The 13,602-nt window shown below is 40.9% G+C and overlaps 1 protein-coding gene across 6 annotated transcripts in view; it reads left to right on the forward strand.

Moving 5' to 3' along the window:
* LOC103372890 (ankyrin repeat and SAM domain-containing protein 1A) overlaps positions 1–13,054 on the forward strand; it is a 69,868-nt gene extending 56,814 nt beyond the window's left edge. For 4 of the 6 annotated variants that reach the window (XM_008302660.1, XM_008302661.1, XM_008302662.1 and 1 more), the window contains 10 exons: positions 765–911; positions 2,262–2,369; positions 3,663–3,833; positions 3,933–4,070; positions 4,163–4,234; positions 4,341–4,427; positions 5,000–5,137; positions 7,065–7,247; positions 10,128–10,222; positions 11,514–13,054. In XM_008302660.1, the coding sequence (XP_008300882.1) occupies positions 765–911; positions 2,262–2,369; positions 3,663–3,833; positions 3,933–4,070; positions 4,163–4,234; positions 4,341–4,427; positions 5,000–5,137; positions 7,065–7,247; positions 10,128–10,222; positions 11,514–11,517 (1,143 nt within the window). In that variant the 3' untranslated portion in view covers positions 11,518–13,054. Of the gene's footprint in view, positions 1–764; positions 912–2,261; positions 2,370–3,662; positions 3,834–3,932; positions 4,071–4,162; positions 4,235–4,340; positions 4,428–4,999; positions 5,138–7,064; positions 7,248–10,127 lie in introns of all 6 variants that reach the window. The other 2 variants (XM_008302658.1, XM_008302659.1) reach the window with 1 other exon arrangement.
* Positions 13,055–13,602: the final 548 nt, after the last annotated feature.

Genomic DNA, 13,602 nt, shown 5'->3' on the forward strand with positions numbered 1-13,602 from the left:
TTGTCTAGTTTAGCCACAGTTTGACCAAAGAGGGATTTCCCCTCAAAACCTTTCAGGTGGTTTAATTTAAATCACAGTTTGTGCTATATTTTATAGATATTTAAAGACAATAGAAGATGGCCCAAAGGAATTTGTATTCAAGATAAGATTAGCAATGCAAATTTACATGACTGTGAACTTCACCTTACAGTATTAGAGAGAAATTCAGTGATTCCCTTCAAGCAAGCACTTGGTGATTGGGGAAAAAGAGAAACTAGGAGGAACTTTATATTTCCTGAATATATATAGCAGAACTTTGTATTGTCCTCTTCAATCAATCATCTCAAGACCCCCAGATTTATTTAATGACCCTTTGAAGGGGGTGCGACCCTTACGTTGGGAACCCCTGAAGTGTATATAAAGTAGATGAACTAGCTGCAGTTCATCCAGCCACAATGTGTCCGTCACTGAGACAATCTTCCTGCAGAGTGAACACTTGTCTGCTTTAAGTTATGCAGGATTTTGATTGTATGACTTTTTTGTGCTAGAGTTTCTCACATTGTTGTATAGGTTTATAGGACCTCTGCTCAAGTCAAAGATCTGACCACTTCTTTAATCAGCGCAATAGTGAAAATCTAACCTGTAGTATGTTACCTCCTTGATGTACAAACATACTTGAGTGGGATTATTGAAGCAAATTATTCACAGAACAATTGGTTAAAATGGCAGCATACTTGTCCTGAACCATCCAAAGCACCTGTTACTGATAAAGTCTCTTTCTACAGGTGAAAGCGCTGGGCTGTGACGGCAGCAGCTCCCTGTCCTCTTGGCTGGAGAATCTGGGCCTGCATGAGTACTTACACAACTTCCTGGCAAGTGGCTACCGCACTCTGGACTGTGTCAAAAACCTGTGGGAGCTGGAGATTGTCAATGTGAGTCACAGTGACGTACGCGCACTATGAGGAGTATCAGAGGGTGAAATTAGTTTTCAAGTGTGTTAAAAGAAAATTCAGGATAGAGAACAAGTTTGACAGTTTCCTCCAGCTTCAGTTTGGGGGAACCTGGAGACTAAAACTCTGAAGGTGAATTCAAAGACATGCATTTTGAATATAGGGAAGTAGATTCTGGCTTGATGCCGAGAAGAAATGAACACCTCACTTTTGAAAGACAGAACTCAATTACTTGTTTAGACACCTGCACATCCAATTTAACAGGTTTGTGAGGGAATATCTTGCCTCTCCGCATGGCAAGGGTATCTGAAGGAAACAGCACGTTTTCTCCCTGGTTAAAAAATAGAGGCTTTATTGTAAAATGAGACGGTCACTGTTACAGGGTTAGAGGCTTAAAGACGTAAAGATGCCCTGTGAACATTTTTTGTAAAAGCAAAAAAAGAAAATAGTACATAAAAGTTTAAAATTAGTGTCAATCGCAAAATCACTTTATTGATGTGTCACGAATTGGGTTGAATACATTTTCTTCCTTATTAAATATTAGCAAAAGTCTCTTAAAGTTTTTTAAAATCTGTTACTGCTAAAGTCAGGTTCTTGTCTGCGTTTGATGTTGCATCGCTGCTCTCTTTGGTGCATTACTGCCACCTGTAGATCAGTGGAAGAATGAAATCATTGTCAGGAATACAGCGATCAGCCGCAACATTAAAACCACTGACATGTGAAGTAAATAGCATCAATTGTCTTGTTACAATGCACTGTTCTGCTGGGAAACCTTTGGTCCTGGCATTCACGTGGATGCCACTTGGACATGTACCACCCCTCAATGGCAGTGGCCTCCTCCAGCAGGACAATGCGTCCCACCAAAACCCAAAAACTGCTCAGAAACACTTGGAGAAACAAGACGAGAAGCCAAGGCCCAGCCTCCAAAGTCCCCAGATCCCAAGGCAATTGGGCATTCATGGGAAGCGCTGGAGCAAACAGGATCCATGAAGGCCCAACCTGGCAACCCACAGGACCCTAAGGATCTGCTGCCAACTTCTTCAGAGATCCATGTGTTCATGTCTCAACGTGTGTTTGGACAGCACTAGAGGGAACTCCACAACATTTTGCAGGTGGTTTTAATGTTGTGGCTCATCGGTGAATGTATCATGTTACCTGTGAAGACGAGAACAGGAGCCTCTCGTAGAAAAACAGCTCCATATCCCTACTAGATGTCAAAAGAATCTGCAGTCAACCTTTGAGGCAAATGCAGGTTCAGTAGGACTGTCTTATGTCGTTTTCCCTCAAGTGCTGTTCCATGTTTTAAATACATAATTTCCCCCTTTTTTCCAGGTGCTAAAGATTACCCTGCTTGGTCATAGGAAACGCATCATCGCTTCTTTAGCGGAGAGGCCTTATGAGGAGCCTCCAGTCAAACCTCCTCGTTTGTCTCAGATCAGGGTGAGGACCTGCAGACAGCTATACTGTGTACAACCGTCTAAGTTCACACTCACCTTGTTTACTTTTCACACACTTTGGAATGACCTCTGGTACCAGGAGCTGAATGTTTGATTACTTTCCTCTTTTCCTTTCAGCCTTGTCGTCATTAGTTTCAATCAATAATTTAATTTTAGCCTATAAATGTTGCAAAGCATTTTTATTGAGAAAGATGAATGCCAACCCCTGTGACCCTCCCAGTGCATGTCATGAGTTTTCCTGAAAATAATCATGTGAAAACTTGTACTAATTTCACATGACCTTGCTAAATCATAAAGCTCTACTCCTAAAACCTTTTTAGTTGTGAATCTTTAAAGTTGGAGCTAAATTTTGTCATTTTTCTGATCCTTCGAAGCCTCATCAACCATTTATTTTTAACTGGATTTGGTTTGAATTTGTGCTGAACATCCACAAAATCCTAAAGACAATTTGCAACTAAACAGTTGTTGCTGAATGTTTTACAGAAATAACATCTACATCAGTGAATGATTTCCTACCCAAACAATGTATTTTCCATTTTCAAAAAATTTATGTTTTCAATAGTTTGCACTTTCTTGCAACCAAAAATTGATTCAGTGTAGTTTCACTATAGTTACATCATATCTAGAAGTTATTTGATCCTGAATAAAAAATGACTGCCACAGAATTTACTAAATATCACTTCAGAGCTGAAAATCCCCCTTTTTAGGGTATTATGATCATATATTTTAGCATTATTTTATATCCTTGAAAGAAAATACTATAAAGTTTAGTGCTTGTTATATTAGTGTTTCATTATTCAATGAATATGGGCATTTGTTATTGAAAAATCTTCAAAAATTTGAAAATAACTAATTGTTTATACTTTGCTTTAACATGATATTGAGCTATTCAATAGCTCCGCTATAAATTCTGCTTTCGCAAAGTTTCGGCATTTTCAGTTTTTGTTGACATTGAAGGAACCATGATGACTCTATTTAATGTTAATTGTTGAGGTCATAGTGGACAGTTAATGTTTATTACAAATATATAATACATTAAAAGGTGTTAATAATTTTCTGTAAAAGAGCATTACATACATTTGTGACAAAAGAGAAGAGCTATATGATGTCTTTTTTTATTTTTTTACTATGAATTTAGATGATGATTTTTTAAAGAAAATAAATTACATGAACTGGGTGAGTTTGACAAGTTGGTATTGAATGACTGAAATGGCCCAAACACTCATAGTTCTGCCCATTATGATACAACTAACTGTGCCTGACTCTGCCTCTGCAGTGCCAAGACCTGCCCGGATCCCAAACCTCGTCTCCGCTCAGTCAGATGGAGCCTTACACGGGACGCTCAATGGACCCTCTGCTGCCTGTCGGAGAACCAGGGAGGAAAAAAGCACCAGATACCGACTATGACGTTACCCAAAGATATTGCAGCGAACGACACCGGCCTCACGTATGTGTCTATGTTTATGTTTCTGAGTTATCTTTATGTGATGTAGTGATCGTAGAAGGTGTCTGCCAGGCTTTTTAATAATAATAGTTATTTTATTAGGATCGACATGAAGATTGGCATCGAGAGCCTCGACTCACTCTGCGGCCGCCCAGTTTAGCAGCACCGTATGCTCCGGTCCAGAACTGGCATCACCAACCTGAGAAACTCATCTTTGAATCCTGTGCCTACGAAGCCAACGTAAATTCACACCCTTCTCCTTCCTGCATGATTTGTTTTTAGTTTTTTTTTTTAATATATACATAACAATAAAAATGTTCTCCCCCTCATAGTACCTTGGATCGATGCTTATTAAAGATCTGAGGGGTACCGAGTCCACACAGGATGCTTGTGCCAAAATGCGGGTATGTTATAGGTTTGTTCCATTTCTGGGGATGTATTATACATGTTGTTTAAATAGCTCATAAATCATCTTGATGTTTTTTCTGCCTGTGAATATTTGTCCTCCAGAGGTCAACAGAACAAATGAGGAAAGTCCCAACCATCGTTCTTTCAATCACATACAAGGGTGTGAAGTTCATCGACGCAGCCAACAAGGTCAGTAGCTATATGCACACACACTGCTTCCTTTGGTATGAAAGTGTACTTTTCAACCCACCATGTCCTCAGAGTCACGTAACACCTCAAACTGAAGCCGGTGCAAATACCGGCATGTTTTCTTTTGGAATATTTTGAGATCATGTGCATGTAAGCACTGGAGTCAAATGTCGACTTCTTCCTTTTCTGTGACTGTAAATGTGATGCAAGTTGGTTTCAGATTTCTTCATGTTTGTATTTCCTGACAGGGAGCCTGTCTGGTTATATCGACATTTATTTGACATTAATAAAAAAGAAGACCTTGAAAGGTTTGCTTTGGAAGCTCAACAAGGTTTTATTTTTTATGGCCACACTTTACTGCGATGGCTGTGAAAAACAATCTGTGCCTCACCGTGTCCTCTTTACGTGTCTCGTCGTTTTCATTAAGCATCGTTGCTGTGTGGCACAGCTTGATATTGTTTCAGTGTTGTGATAATACCATCAAGTAAAAATCTTTATTTATTTATAGAACCCACTGAAAATCTGCATCGTTCCATTATTGAGCCTCATTCATGTTTCTCTTCTTGGAGCAGAACATCATTGCGGAGCATGAGATCCGAAACATATCTTGCGCAGCCCAGGACCCAGAGGACTTGTGTACGTTTGCCTACATCACCAAGGACCTGCAGACCAGTCATCACTACTGCCATGTCTTCAGCACAGTGGACGTGGTAAGGACACCTTTGCTGTCTTGTCCTCGGCGTGTATCAGTCTCAGAGTGAAATTTGTCCGCTTACTCAGGGTAACTGGTGGACTTGAAGAGGCCTTAGAAGCCTTAGAGTTTAATTTTTTCCAGTCTTCGATTGCAGACTAGTGATTGAAACAACATACTAATACGCTAAAAGTTGACTTGTAACAACAGTAAATAGTTTGTGCAGGAAGCTGTTTCACATTTGAACTTCCTGATAACTTCATCAAAACCCTAACTCTATAACAAGCACAGTCAATATACTGCCCACTGTATCAACTAGTATCAGCTTTAGCAAATCTATCTATTCATTTTCAGATTCAGAATAACTTTAACAACCTCACAGAGAAATGACTTTGTAGTTCAAATATGTGAAAGTCGTAAAAATCTTTTACAAGGAACACATGAATAGAAGAAAACACTGAGGGACAGAGTCTGAAGTCTTGTGGTTGCAGAATGGATGACGTCACATGCAGCTGCCAGGGATGTAAACAGAGATGTAAACAGCAACCAAGACTGCATGTAAAAACGGCTGTGTAGTGTGGACGTAGACTCTGTGTAGACAATGTGTGGGCTGCACAAATGTTGCTTCATGGAAACACAACCAGGATGGCACCATTTGCTTTTTATAAGAGCAGAAAGTCATTGGATCCATTCCTTTTTTTTTGCCTGACCCATCTAACTCTGCCACTTAACAAGTCATGTTAGTTTAATTATGTCATTAAAGCTTACTGTCTTATATTACATGAACGTACTGGAATCTTGTAGTGCAATTAAATAAGTGCAGGTCTCGCAGTATGTTGACTGATATGGTTGTGAAACAGATATGAAATTGCATTCTATGTGGTGTTAAACAGGTCTTTAAAAGTCATACATCTAACTTTTAGTCCATTGTGACGGTTTCATCAGGTGTTGAAAACTTTAGTAAATTAGAATTCCTCTGACATCGCCTGCCGTAGTCCCTCTGAGAAGATGTGACAGCCTGCATGGTCAACACAGTTATCTCTATACGGCCCCATTTCTTTATGGTGTCACGCTTCAGTTGGGGTCGATTGGCTCCTCGTAGACACAGTGCCACTCTGACCATGATAACTAGCCCTCCATTCCCTACTCTGTGCCCCCAGGGATCTGGTAATTACGCTGCTAATCTGCCTCATCAGACTAGAGACAGCTTAACAATGCTCAGTTTCCTCGGGTGCACTGGTTCTCTCTGCTCTCTGATTTCCTCTGAAACAAGAAGCTGCACTTCAGCAGAGAGCACTGCAGCCGTTTGATAACCATCAAAGACCGCAACAGCCGTAGGACGTGATTGTTTAGTTTAAACTGTATTGACCATATTGCAGCTCTCAATGTCCAAAACACACAAAAAAAACTCTTAGCTGAGTACTGTCTGGTGCAGAGAGCAAGATCAGGGCATTAGGTAAATGCATATTCACCATGTATTTGTCCCAGGGCCAGTAACTTCATCAAAGGATATGCAGAGGATTTCGAGGCGCTGCGTTTTATGTCTATTCAAATGACGTTGTGTTCCCACCACAGGATTACTTTCTCAGCCTCCAGAGACATGTAGTACAAAGCGCGAATCTTCTGTCTTTAGTCTGAGGTGCTCGTTCGTATTTGGGAGCTGTCAGGCTAAAGCAAAATAATCCAGTAACTTTAATGCTGAGCTACAGTATCCAGTTCCGGTACGGAGAGGGACGTTCTGCTGCACAGTACTCTGGAGATTAGTGCCATTTCTCCATGTTATGCAATTTTGTTTTGAAGAAGTTTTTGGGAAAATAATCTTTGCATTGACATGTTTTTGCTGTCTCACTAAAATAAAGTAAAACATACAGTGCTGCTGTCTTGCCTGGTGGCTTCAGAATGCTTTAAAAGGCTCACTCTCTTCTTCTTTTTCCTTTCCTGTACAGAACCTGACCTACGAGATTATACTGACGCTGGGCCAGGCATTTGAGGTAGCTTATCAGCTGGCTTTGCAGGCCCAGAGGACCAAACAGCACCAGAACTTCCCAGTGGGACCCGGCTCAGAGGTCATTGAGACCAAGTCCAGCCGACCTGTGCCCAAACCACGAGGCAGCGTCCGGAAGTCAGGGGTAAGTCAGACATCAAATTTCTTGTTGTATGAGACCTTGTACAGTGCACGTACAGCTCTATGGTAAGATGAACAACACTCGAGTAAGTCTTGGTAGTACACACAACAACTTTGCTGTGAGACCAGCATGTTTTGTCAAATGCTGTTAAAGTTGTTCTTTTTTCTCCATATGTTGTTGATGTTTTCTTCTCTTCAGACAGAAGTTGTACCACAAACTAAACTGAAGCATGTCATACATCACAGCGTCACACTGACACCTTATAAAATACTTCCTTTGTCACGTTTTGGAGCCAAACCCTATAAAGACATTAGACTTAGATCGTTTGTATCAGTCTACAGCTTTTCACATCATTGCGGTTACACTGTGCTGATGTTCATCTGCCTATTAGCATTAAGCCATTAAGAAGTGAACTTGTGCTGAATACCAATGAGCTAAATACACCTCAGGGACGAGTCGCACATCTCCAGCGGCAGCCTAATGACCTCAACACAATGATAGAAGATTCCATGCTTACTGTCGTTTCTTCAACGTCTGCCAACTTTCTCTCATGTGTGTGTTTTGATGTATGTGTTTAATCAGCATAGTTTGAGCATGAATGCATTTCACACTCTCACGTTTAACCACATCTGTAAGCTGCTCAGCTACAGTCTCACCTGTTTTGGCTACAACAGGTCAGACCCCTCTTGTCTCACGCTGCTCAAATCCGTGTCAGTTTCTTTCCCTTTAACTCTCTGTCAGCTGCTCTTTCTGTCTGGTTCTTTTGTGCTTTTCCATCTCTTCTTCCTCGTCTCTGACTCTCGTCCTGGCGGTGTTTATCTCTCCCAGGACTCTCCTCCTCTCGACAGTCGTTGCTGTTACTGTTACACCTGCACCACGCACCGTCCCTCCTTCCTACCGCTGCACTCTTCCAGCCCTGCTGCCCAGGTGCTGCCCCCCTCCTCCTGTCCCGCCTCCACCCGCTCACACTTTTTCCTCCTTCCTCTGACTTCCCTTAAAACCCCATACACCATTTTTTTGTATTTATATTGCTGCTGTTGTATTTTCCGCTGTTTGTAGGAAACTATTTATGAGCTTCACTTTACGAGACCTAACAAATGTGAGTTCGTAAATCCTGTGAATGGTGCTTTTGACTCTGACGCCCTCTAGTGACAGTCTTCTTGTATGGCAAGAGATGTTTAACATCACTTAGAGGTCCATTCTGTGTCCTGATTAGTGGTGACAGTGCAACCATGCAAGTGCTATCACTTCACTGATGTTTCTCTCCAGTCGAGGAAAATCACTGGAATAAAAATCTATGATTACAACCAGAGAAGTTTAAAGTAAGTCCTTTAAAACATAGTTAGAAAACAGGTTATTAAATTATTGTAGTCCATTCTTGACCTAAGAAACACCTGACTGCGTATTCTATGTATTACTAAATGGACCTTGTGATGAGGCCAATTTGTCAGTGATGCTTTTCACGTCAAGAATGAATCTTTAAGTTTACCCTGTAAGCCAGTGTGGACGAAGAGATCCTAAAGATGCTTAGAGAAATACAAAATTTTAACTTCTGCTGATCAGAACTGTGTAATAGTTGAAAGCTGTGTGACTAAATCAGAATGGGAACCAGCTACATATGTGAAAATGTACAACAAATCTGACTGTTTTCTTTGCTGTTAAACAAAATAAGTACTTACACAGATGCACGTTGACAAAAGCAACAGGTTACAGTAGATGAATGGGCGTTTACCACTAAGTACAACTATAGATATGTTTAAGAGCATGTTTAAAGTGAACCACAGTTTTAGTTTAATGACTTCATGATGGGTTTGAATATAGTATTATAACTGGAACAAATCAACATTGGTCAATAAAGGCGTTAAAATGAAATATCAGCATCAACCCAAACTTCAACATTGACAGGCAGATAACGGCTGTCAGACCTAAAGTTTAGAATTATGTTCAAAAATGTTACATAAAGGCAAATGGCATGTGTTACAAGTCGAAGTAGTTTTTTTTGCCCAGGGAATGTGTACACTGGAAAATCAGACTGATGATCCTCTCTGCAAATCTAATATTACGCATCCATATTTTATATGAACACCTGATTGAATTGCAGTTAATTGCTAAACTAAAACGTGATCACTGTCCACATTTACTATCTCAGCTTATGGTAAACCAATGTTTTCACTTCTAATAATTGCGATTTAAAATGTGGTAAAGCATGTAAAATAAATGGAAGACCTAAAAAAAACTTTGATAACACTTAATATACTCAGTTTTATCATTAATAAGCTGTAGACAAGATGTCTAAAACAAATAGGTTTTCAGCGCTGTGTAATACTGTTTATGGTACATAAATGTACAGTATTTCTCAACAATTGACATATTTTATATCAATATAGCCATTCCTTCTCTGTTTTGGTTGCACCAGCGTCCTGTAATGGCTGCCCACAGGAGCTGCAGTTGCTGCCAAGTGCGTTAATAAACACTTACAAGTACATTAGAGTGACATAAACAAATGTTTATGTTCTGCTTACAAGTGCTAAATACAGTAAATTGAAGTAAAGGTGTTGTCTCTGCAACTGTAGTGAAGTGTGCTAAATCAAAACAAATGAAACATTTTTTTAAATGTAAAATGTGCAAAAGCACTTTAATTACAGTTAAAGTTATGGTAATCATTACAGCTGATATTAATCATATTGTTTTGTGATAACTCTTCTACTAAATCTGTGTTAACACCAACATTACACAGCTTTACAGGTGCATTTTATTTACCTGTCAACAGAAACCAGTGCAGCCTGTTGGCGGGAATCTTCTCTTGATTAAAATGAGTTCTTTACTTTTGGCCTGCTGCTGTTGCGAGGCAGAGAGTTTGATGTCCTCTGTTTGTACTTGCAGGGTGACATCGTGGACCAAGAGGGGGATTCTCAGTCCCAGGGCAGTGCAACGTGGCTCATGGACCCCAAGGAATCCAAGCGCACTATCAGCACTAAGTACGAGACCACCATATTCTGAGTGGACCCCTCTTCCTCCTGGGCCTGGTCTCACCCTTTCCTCCTTCCCCTCCTTTTGTGTGCCTTTCACTGTGACTCTGCCTCTCTCTCTCTCTGCGCCGGACCTCTGCCCTCCCTGCCTCCCCTCAGCCATCGCTCGTGTCCTCCTCTGACTACACCACAGCCTGTGACTATTAACCAACTGCTGTTGCTCCTTCGTTATGTTAAACCACCACCACTTCTACTCTTATTTATTGATTATTAGTGCAACCCCTCCACCTTGTCAACCCTCCCCTGGCTGGTTATCACGCACCCTACGAGCCTGCCACACTCCTCCACTGTTACTCTCCTCTGTTTACCTTGATTTGCAGTCTCAACTGTGTGTACAACGCTTACTCTTTTCAACCGTCAACATCCCTCTGTTTGCTCTTGGTGATAAGCTCTTTCTTTTCTTGGTGCTTTTCCCGCTCTATTAGGCGACGGCCGCTCTGAGGCTTTTCACTCTGATCTTTCAACTCCTGACTCCTCCGAGCGCTGAGAAAAATCTGATTTACCACAGCCAGGAGTGACCCACTGCACACATCCTGTACCTGGATGGACATGTTTCCTGAGGAAACTGAAACTGATCCTGTAATTCTATGCATCAGTTGGACTTTACTGTTCCAGATCAGTGGGATGCAGGTGTTACAGAGGTTGCACACAGGATTAACTAAAGGAGAGGTTTTTCCACTGTCAGCTGTCTGCTTGAAGCCAAAGGAGGCTAAGATCATAGCACTGTGATAAGGTCCTGTCGGAGCTAATGAAGTAAGCATTTTGGGGATTTTCTCGAGGGCAGCAGAGCAGGGCACAGAGGTATGATGTGGACCTGCATGTTACTGGTCCTTGTTGCTCCAGAAAACAGGCAGTTTGTCAATCAAAGCACCAGGACTTCAACCTTATGCTTTTTCTGGAGTCAACAAACTATAACTAAGCACTTTTACCAAATCCCCAAGTGTGTAAGAACAAGTGCATTTTCCTCTGTTTTGTCCTTTTTTTTTCTCTTCTTTTCACAATAACTGCCTTCTGTGTTCATCCTGTCTGTATTTTCTTTGTTTTTTTACTTCTTTTTTTTTCTTGCCAATGACACCAGGTTAATATTTCACAACAGCCGGTGAAAAGAATTAATCATTATAAAAGGGAGGGGGTAATCCGTCACTATCATGCTGTTTGTGTCCATCAGTTTGCTGTTGTTTTTACTTTAATTTAACTTCACTGCTTTGTGTGCGTGTGTGTCTGTGTCCCTTCCCTATAGCTGAACACTGTGGCCACTCCCAGTCAGTAAGAAAGGACAGGAATGAGCCCTGTTGCATGGTGGGTAGGAGGTTTTGTTGGAAAAGTGACCCGCTTCCCATGCAGCAGATCACATCACCGGTGGGGATCGTGCTCGCAGCTCACTACAATTACACATGGACCTGGAGACACAAAGCAACAAATGGCTTCACCAGATCATCCGACTTCACCACTCCACACATTTAGCATCCTGTTCGTCAGAATGTGCTCCATGCATTGTGAGAGTCCGATGTATCTGCTCTATCCGTTTCCTGGAGAAAAAAAAAAAGAACAATTTCCTCCCTCACAGAGCGTCCGTGTTTACTCTCTCAGTCATGTACCTGCAGGTTTCAGTGCAGAGCTTGTAGTTAAAGGGGAAGTGGCAGAGACGCATTAACCTTTATTTTGTTATTATGGTACAAACTATCAGCCCAGAGACCTCACACTGTAGGTAGACAGACACTCCTTCCTGGATTGTTCAAACATTGTAGCTTCTTTTCATGACCATCAGCTTACATACGCGTGTAACTGTGATAAACAATGTAATCTTGCATGGGAGGAACTGACACTACAAAGACTGTTTCATAGTAATATAACACGGGATGGCTTTTATTTGATTTGAAAGTTGTGTCCTCTATTTTTGTCGGTTTTAATTGTTTTATAAGGCAGTGATGTGTCCTAATGCTGAAACTGGATCAGGTGTGGTTCACTTCAGTTCTCTCTCTCTCTCTCTCTCTCCTTCCCTGCTCCTTTGTTCAGCTAATCTTGACAAGATTATTCATCGAAACCTGCCATGCAGGCCGGTACGACTTTAGATTTTTTTAGGTGCAGATCAGAACAATAGGGCACAGCATGTTTCTCTAGCTAACTCCCAATATGTCGACTGTTAATGGTACTGTTTGGTCCGCCAATGTGTATATGGGTACGTAGTCAGGTCATTTTGATTTAACTGTTGTATATGTGGTACGTTGTCCGGCCAGTACGATAACTCCAAGGTACACTGTCTTCAGCTCACTGGTGTCGGCACCTTCAGCCATCAGCTTGGTCCTGTCCTGCTTTTGCACATTGCTGAGGATCAGGAGAGATCTTCTGGGACTAATCTGATGACCACAATGATGAGAATGATATTGTACATGAATTCTAGCGGTCTGTATTTTGATACTTGAATGATTTTTGCTTTTATAGATATCTATATATATATGTATATGTATGTATGTACGTATGTAATTTTTGACGTTTGTCAAAAAAGAGAAAAGGACTATGTCTTATAAAGTTAAACATATCGTGAATAAATACCCTGTGATTTAAAAAAAAAAAAAAAAAAACTATGTCTTATAAAGTTAAACATATCGTGAATAAATACCCTGTGATTTAAAAAAAAAAAAAAAAAAAGGCTGAGAAAATGACTCAGAAGAGGGACCTCAATTCAGAAAAAAAAAGATTGTAAATAATCTTGGGCTTCCAGTCTTTTTTATGATTATTTTTCATAATTGTACAACTAATAAATGGCGCAGTTAGAATCACTGTCCCTGTCGGCTGTTTATTTGTCCATTCAGTGTTCTTGTTTTTATTGTTTTTGGTCCAGAATTTGCAGAATCATCCGTCTGATTTTGTACCGTTCCTCTGCAGTCATTACAGCCAAGGACACTCTGTGTACCGACGCCTGCAGAGTGTCTCCATTTGTCTGAGGGCAAACCAGGTCAGCGGATGTGCCCTCTGCATCCATTTCATTAACTTTTCTCGGCTGAAGGATGGATAGCAACAGATCAAAGGCAGCTCAGGTGTAGCCACCAGCTACAGAAGATAAAGAACAGAGCTGACACTAATATATTACAGCTGACTGCCTCTTCTGTCAGTCTAAACAACAACAAGCTGCTGCACCAAGCCGAGGCTGCAGGGACACGAGAGCCCAAACAACATTTTATCAGAAACTCACTAACTTAAATTCTAGCACCAAACTCCTGTGCTCTGTGGAGTTTGTGTGCTTTTCTACTTTTATCAGCTGAGGTTAATTCAAATATTGTACATTTTCCAAATTGCGCCGGCACCCAGGTTGTGCTTTGACAATTTTT

This window comes from Stegastes partitus, unplaced genomic scaffold (genome assembly GCF_000690725.1).
Source record: "Stegastes partitus isolate 25-593 unplaced genomic scaffold, Stegastes_partitus-1.0.2 Scaffold1852, whole genome shotgun sequence".
In the NCBI taxonomy this organism is placed as follows: Eukaryota; Metazoa; Chordata; class Actinopteri; family Pomacentridae; genus Stegastes; species Stegastes partitus.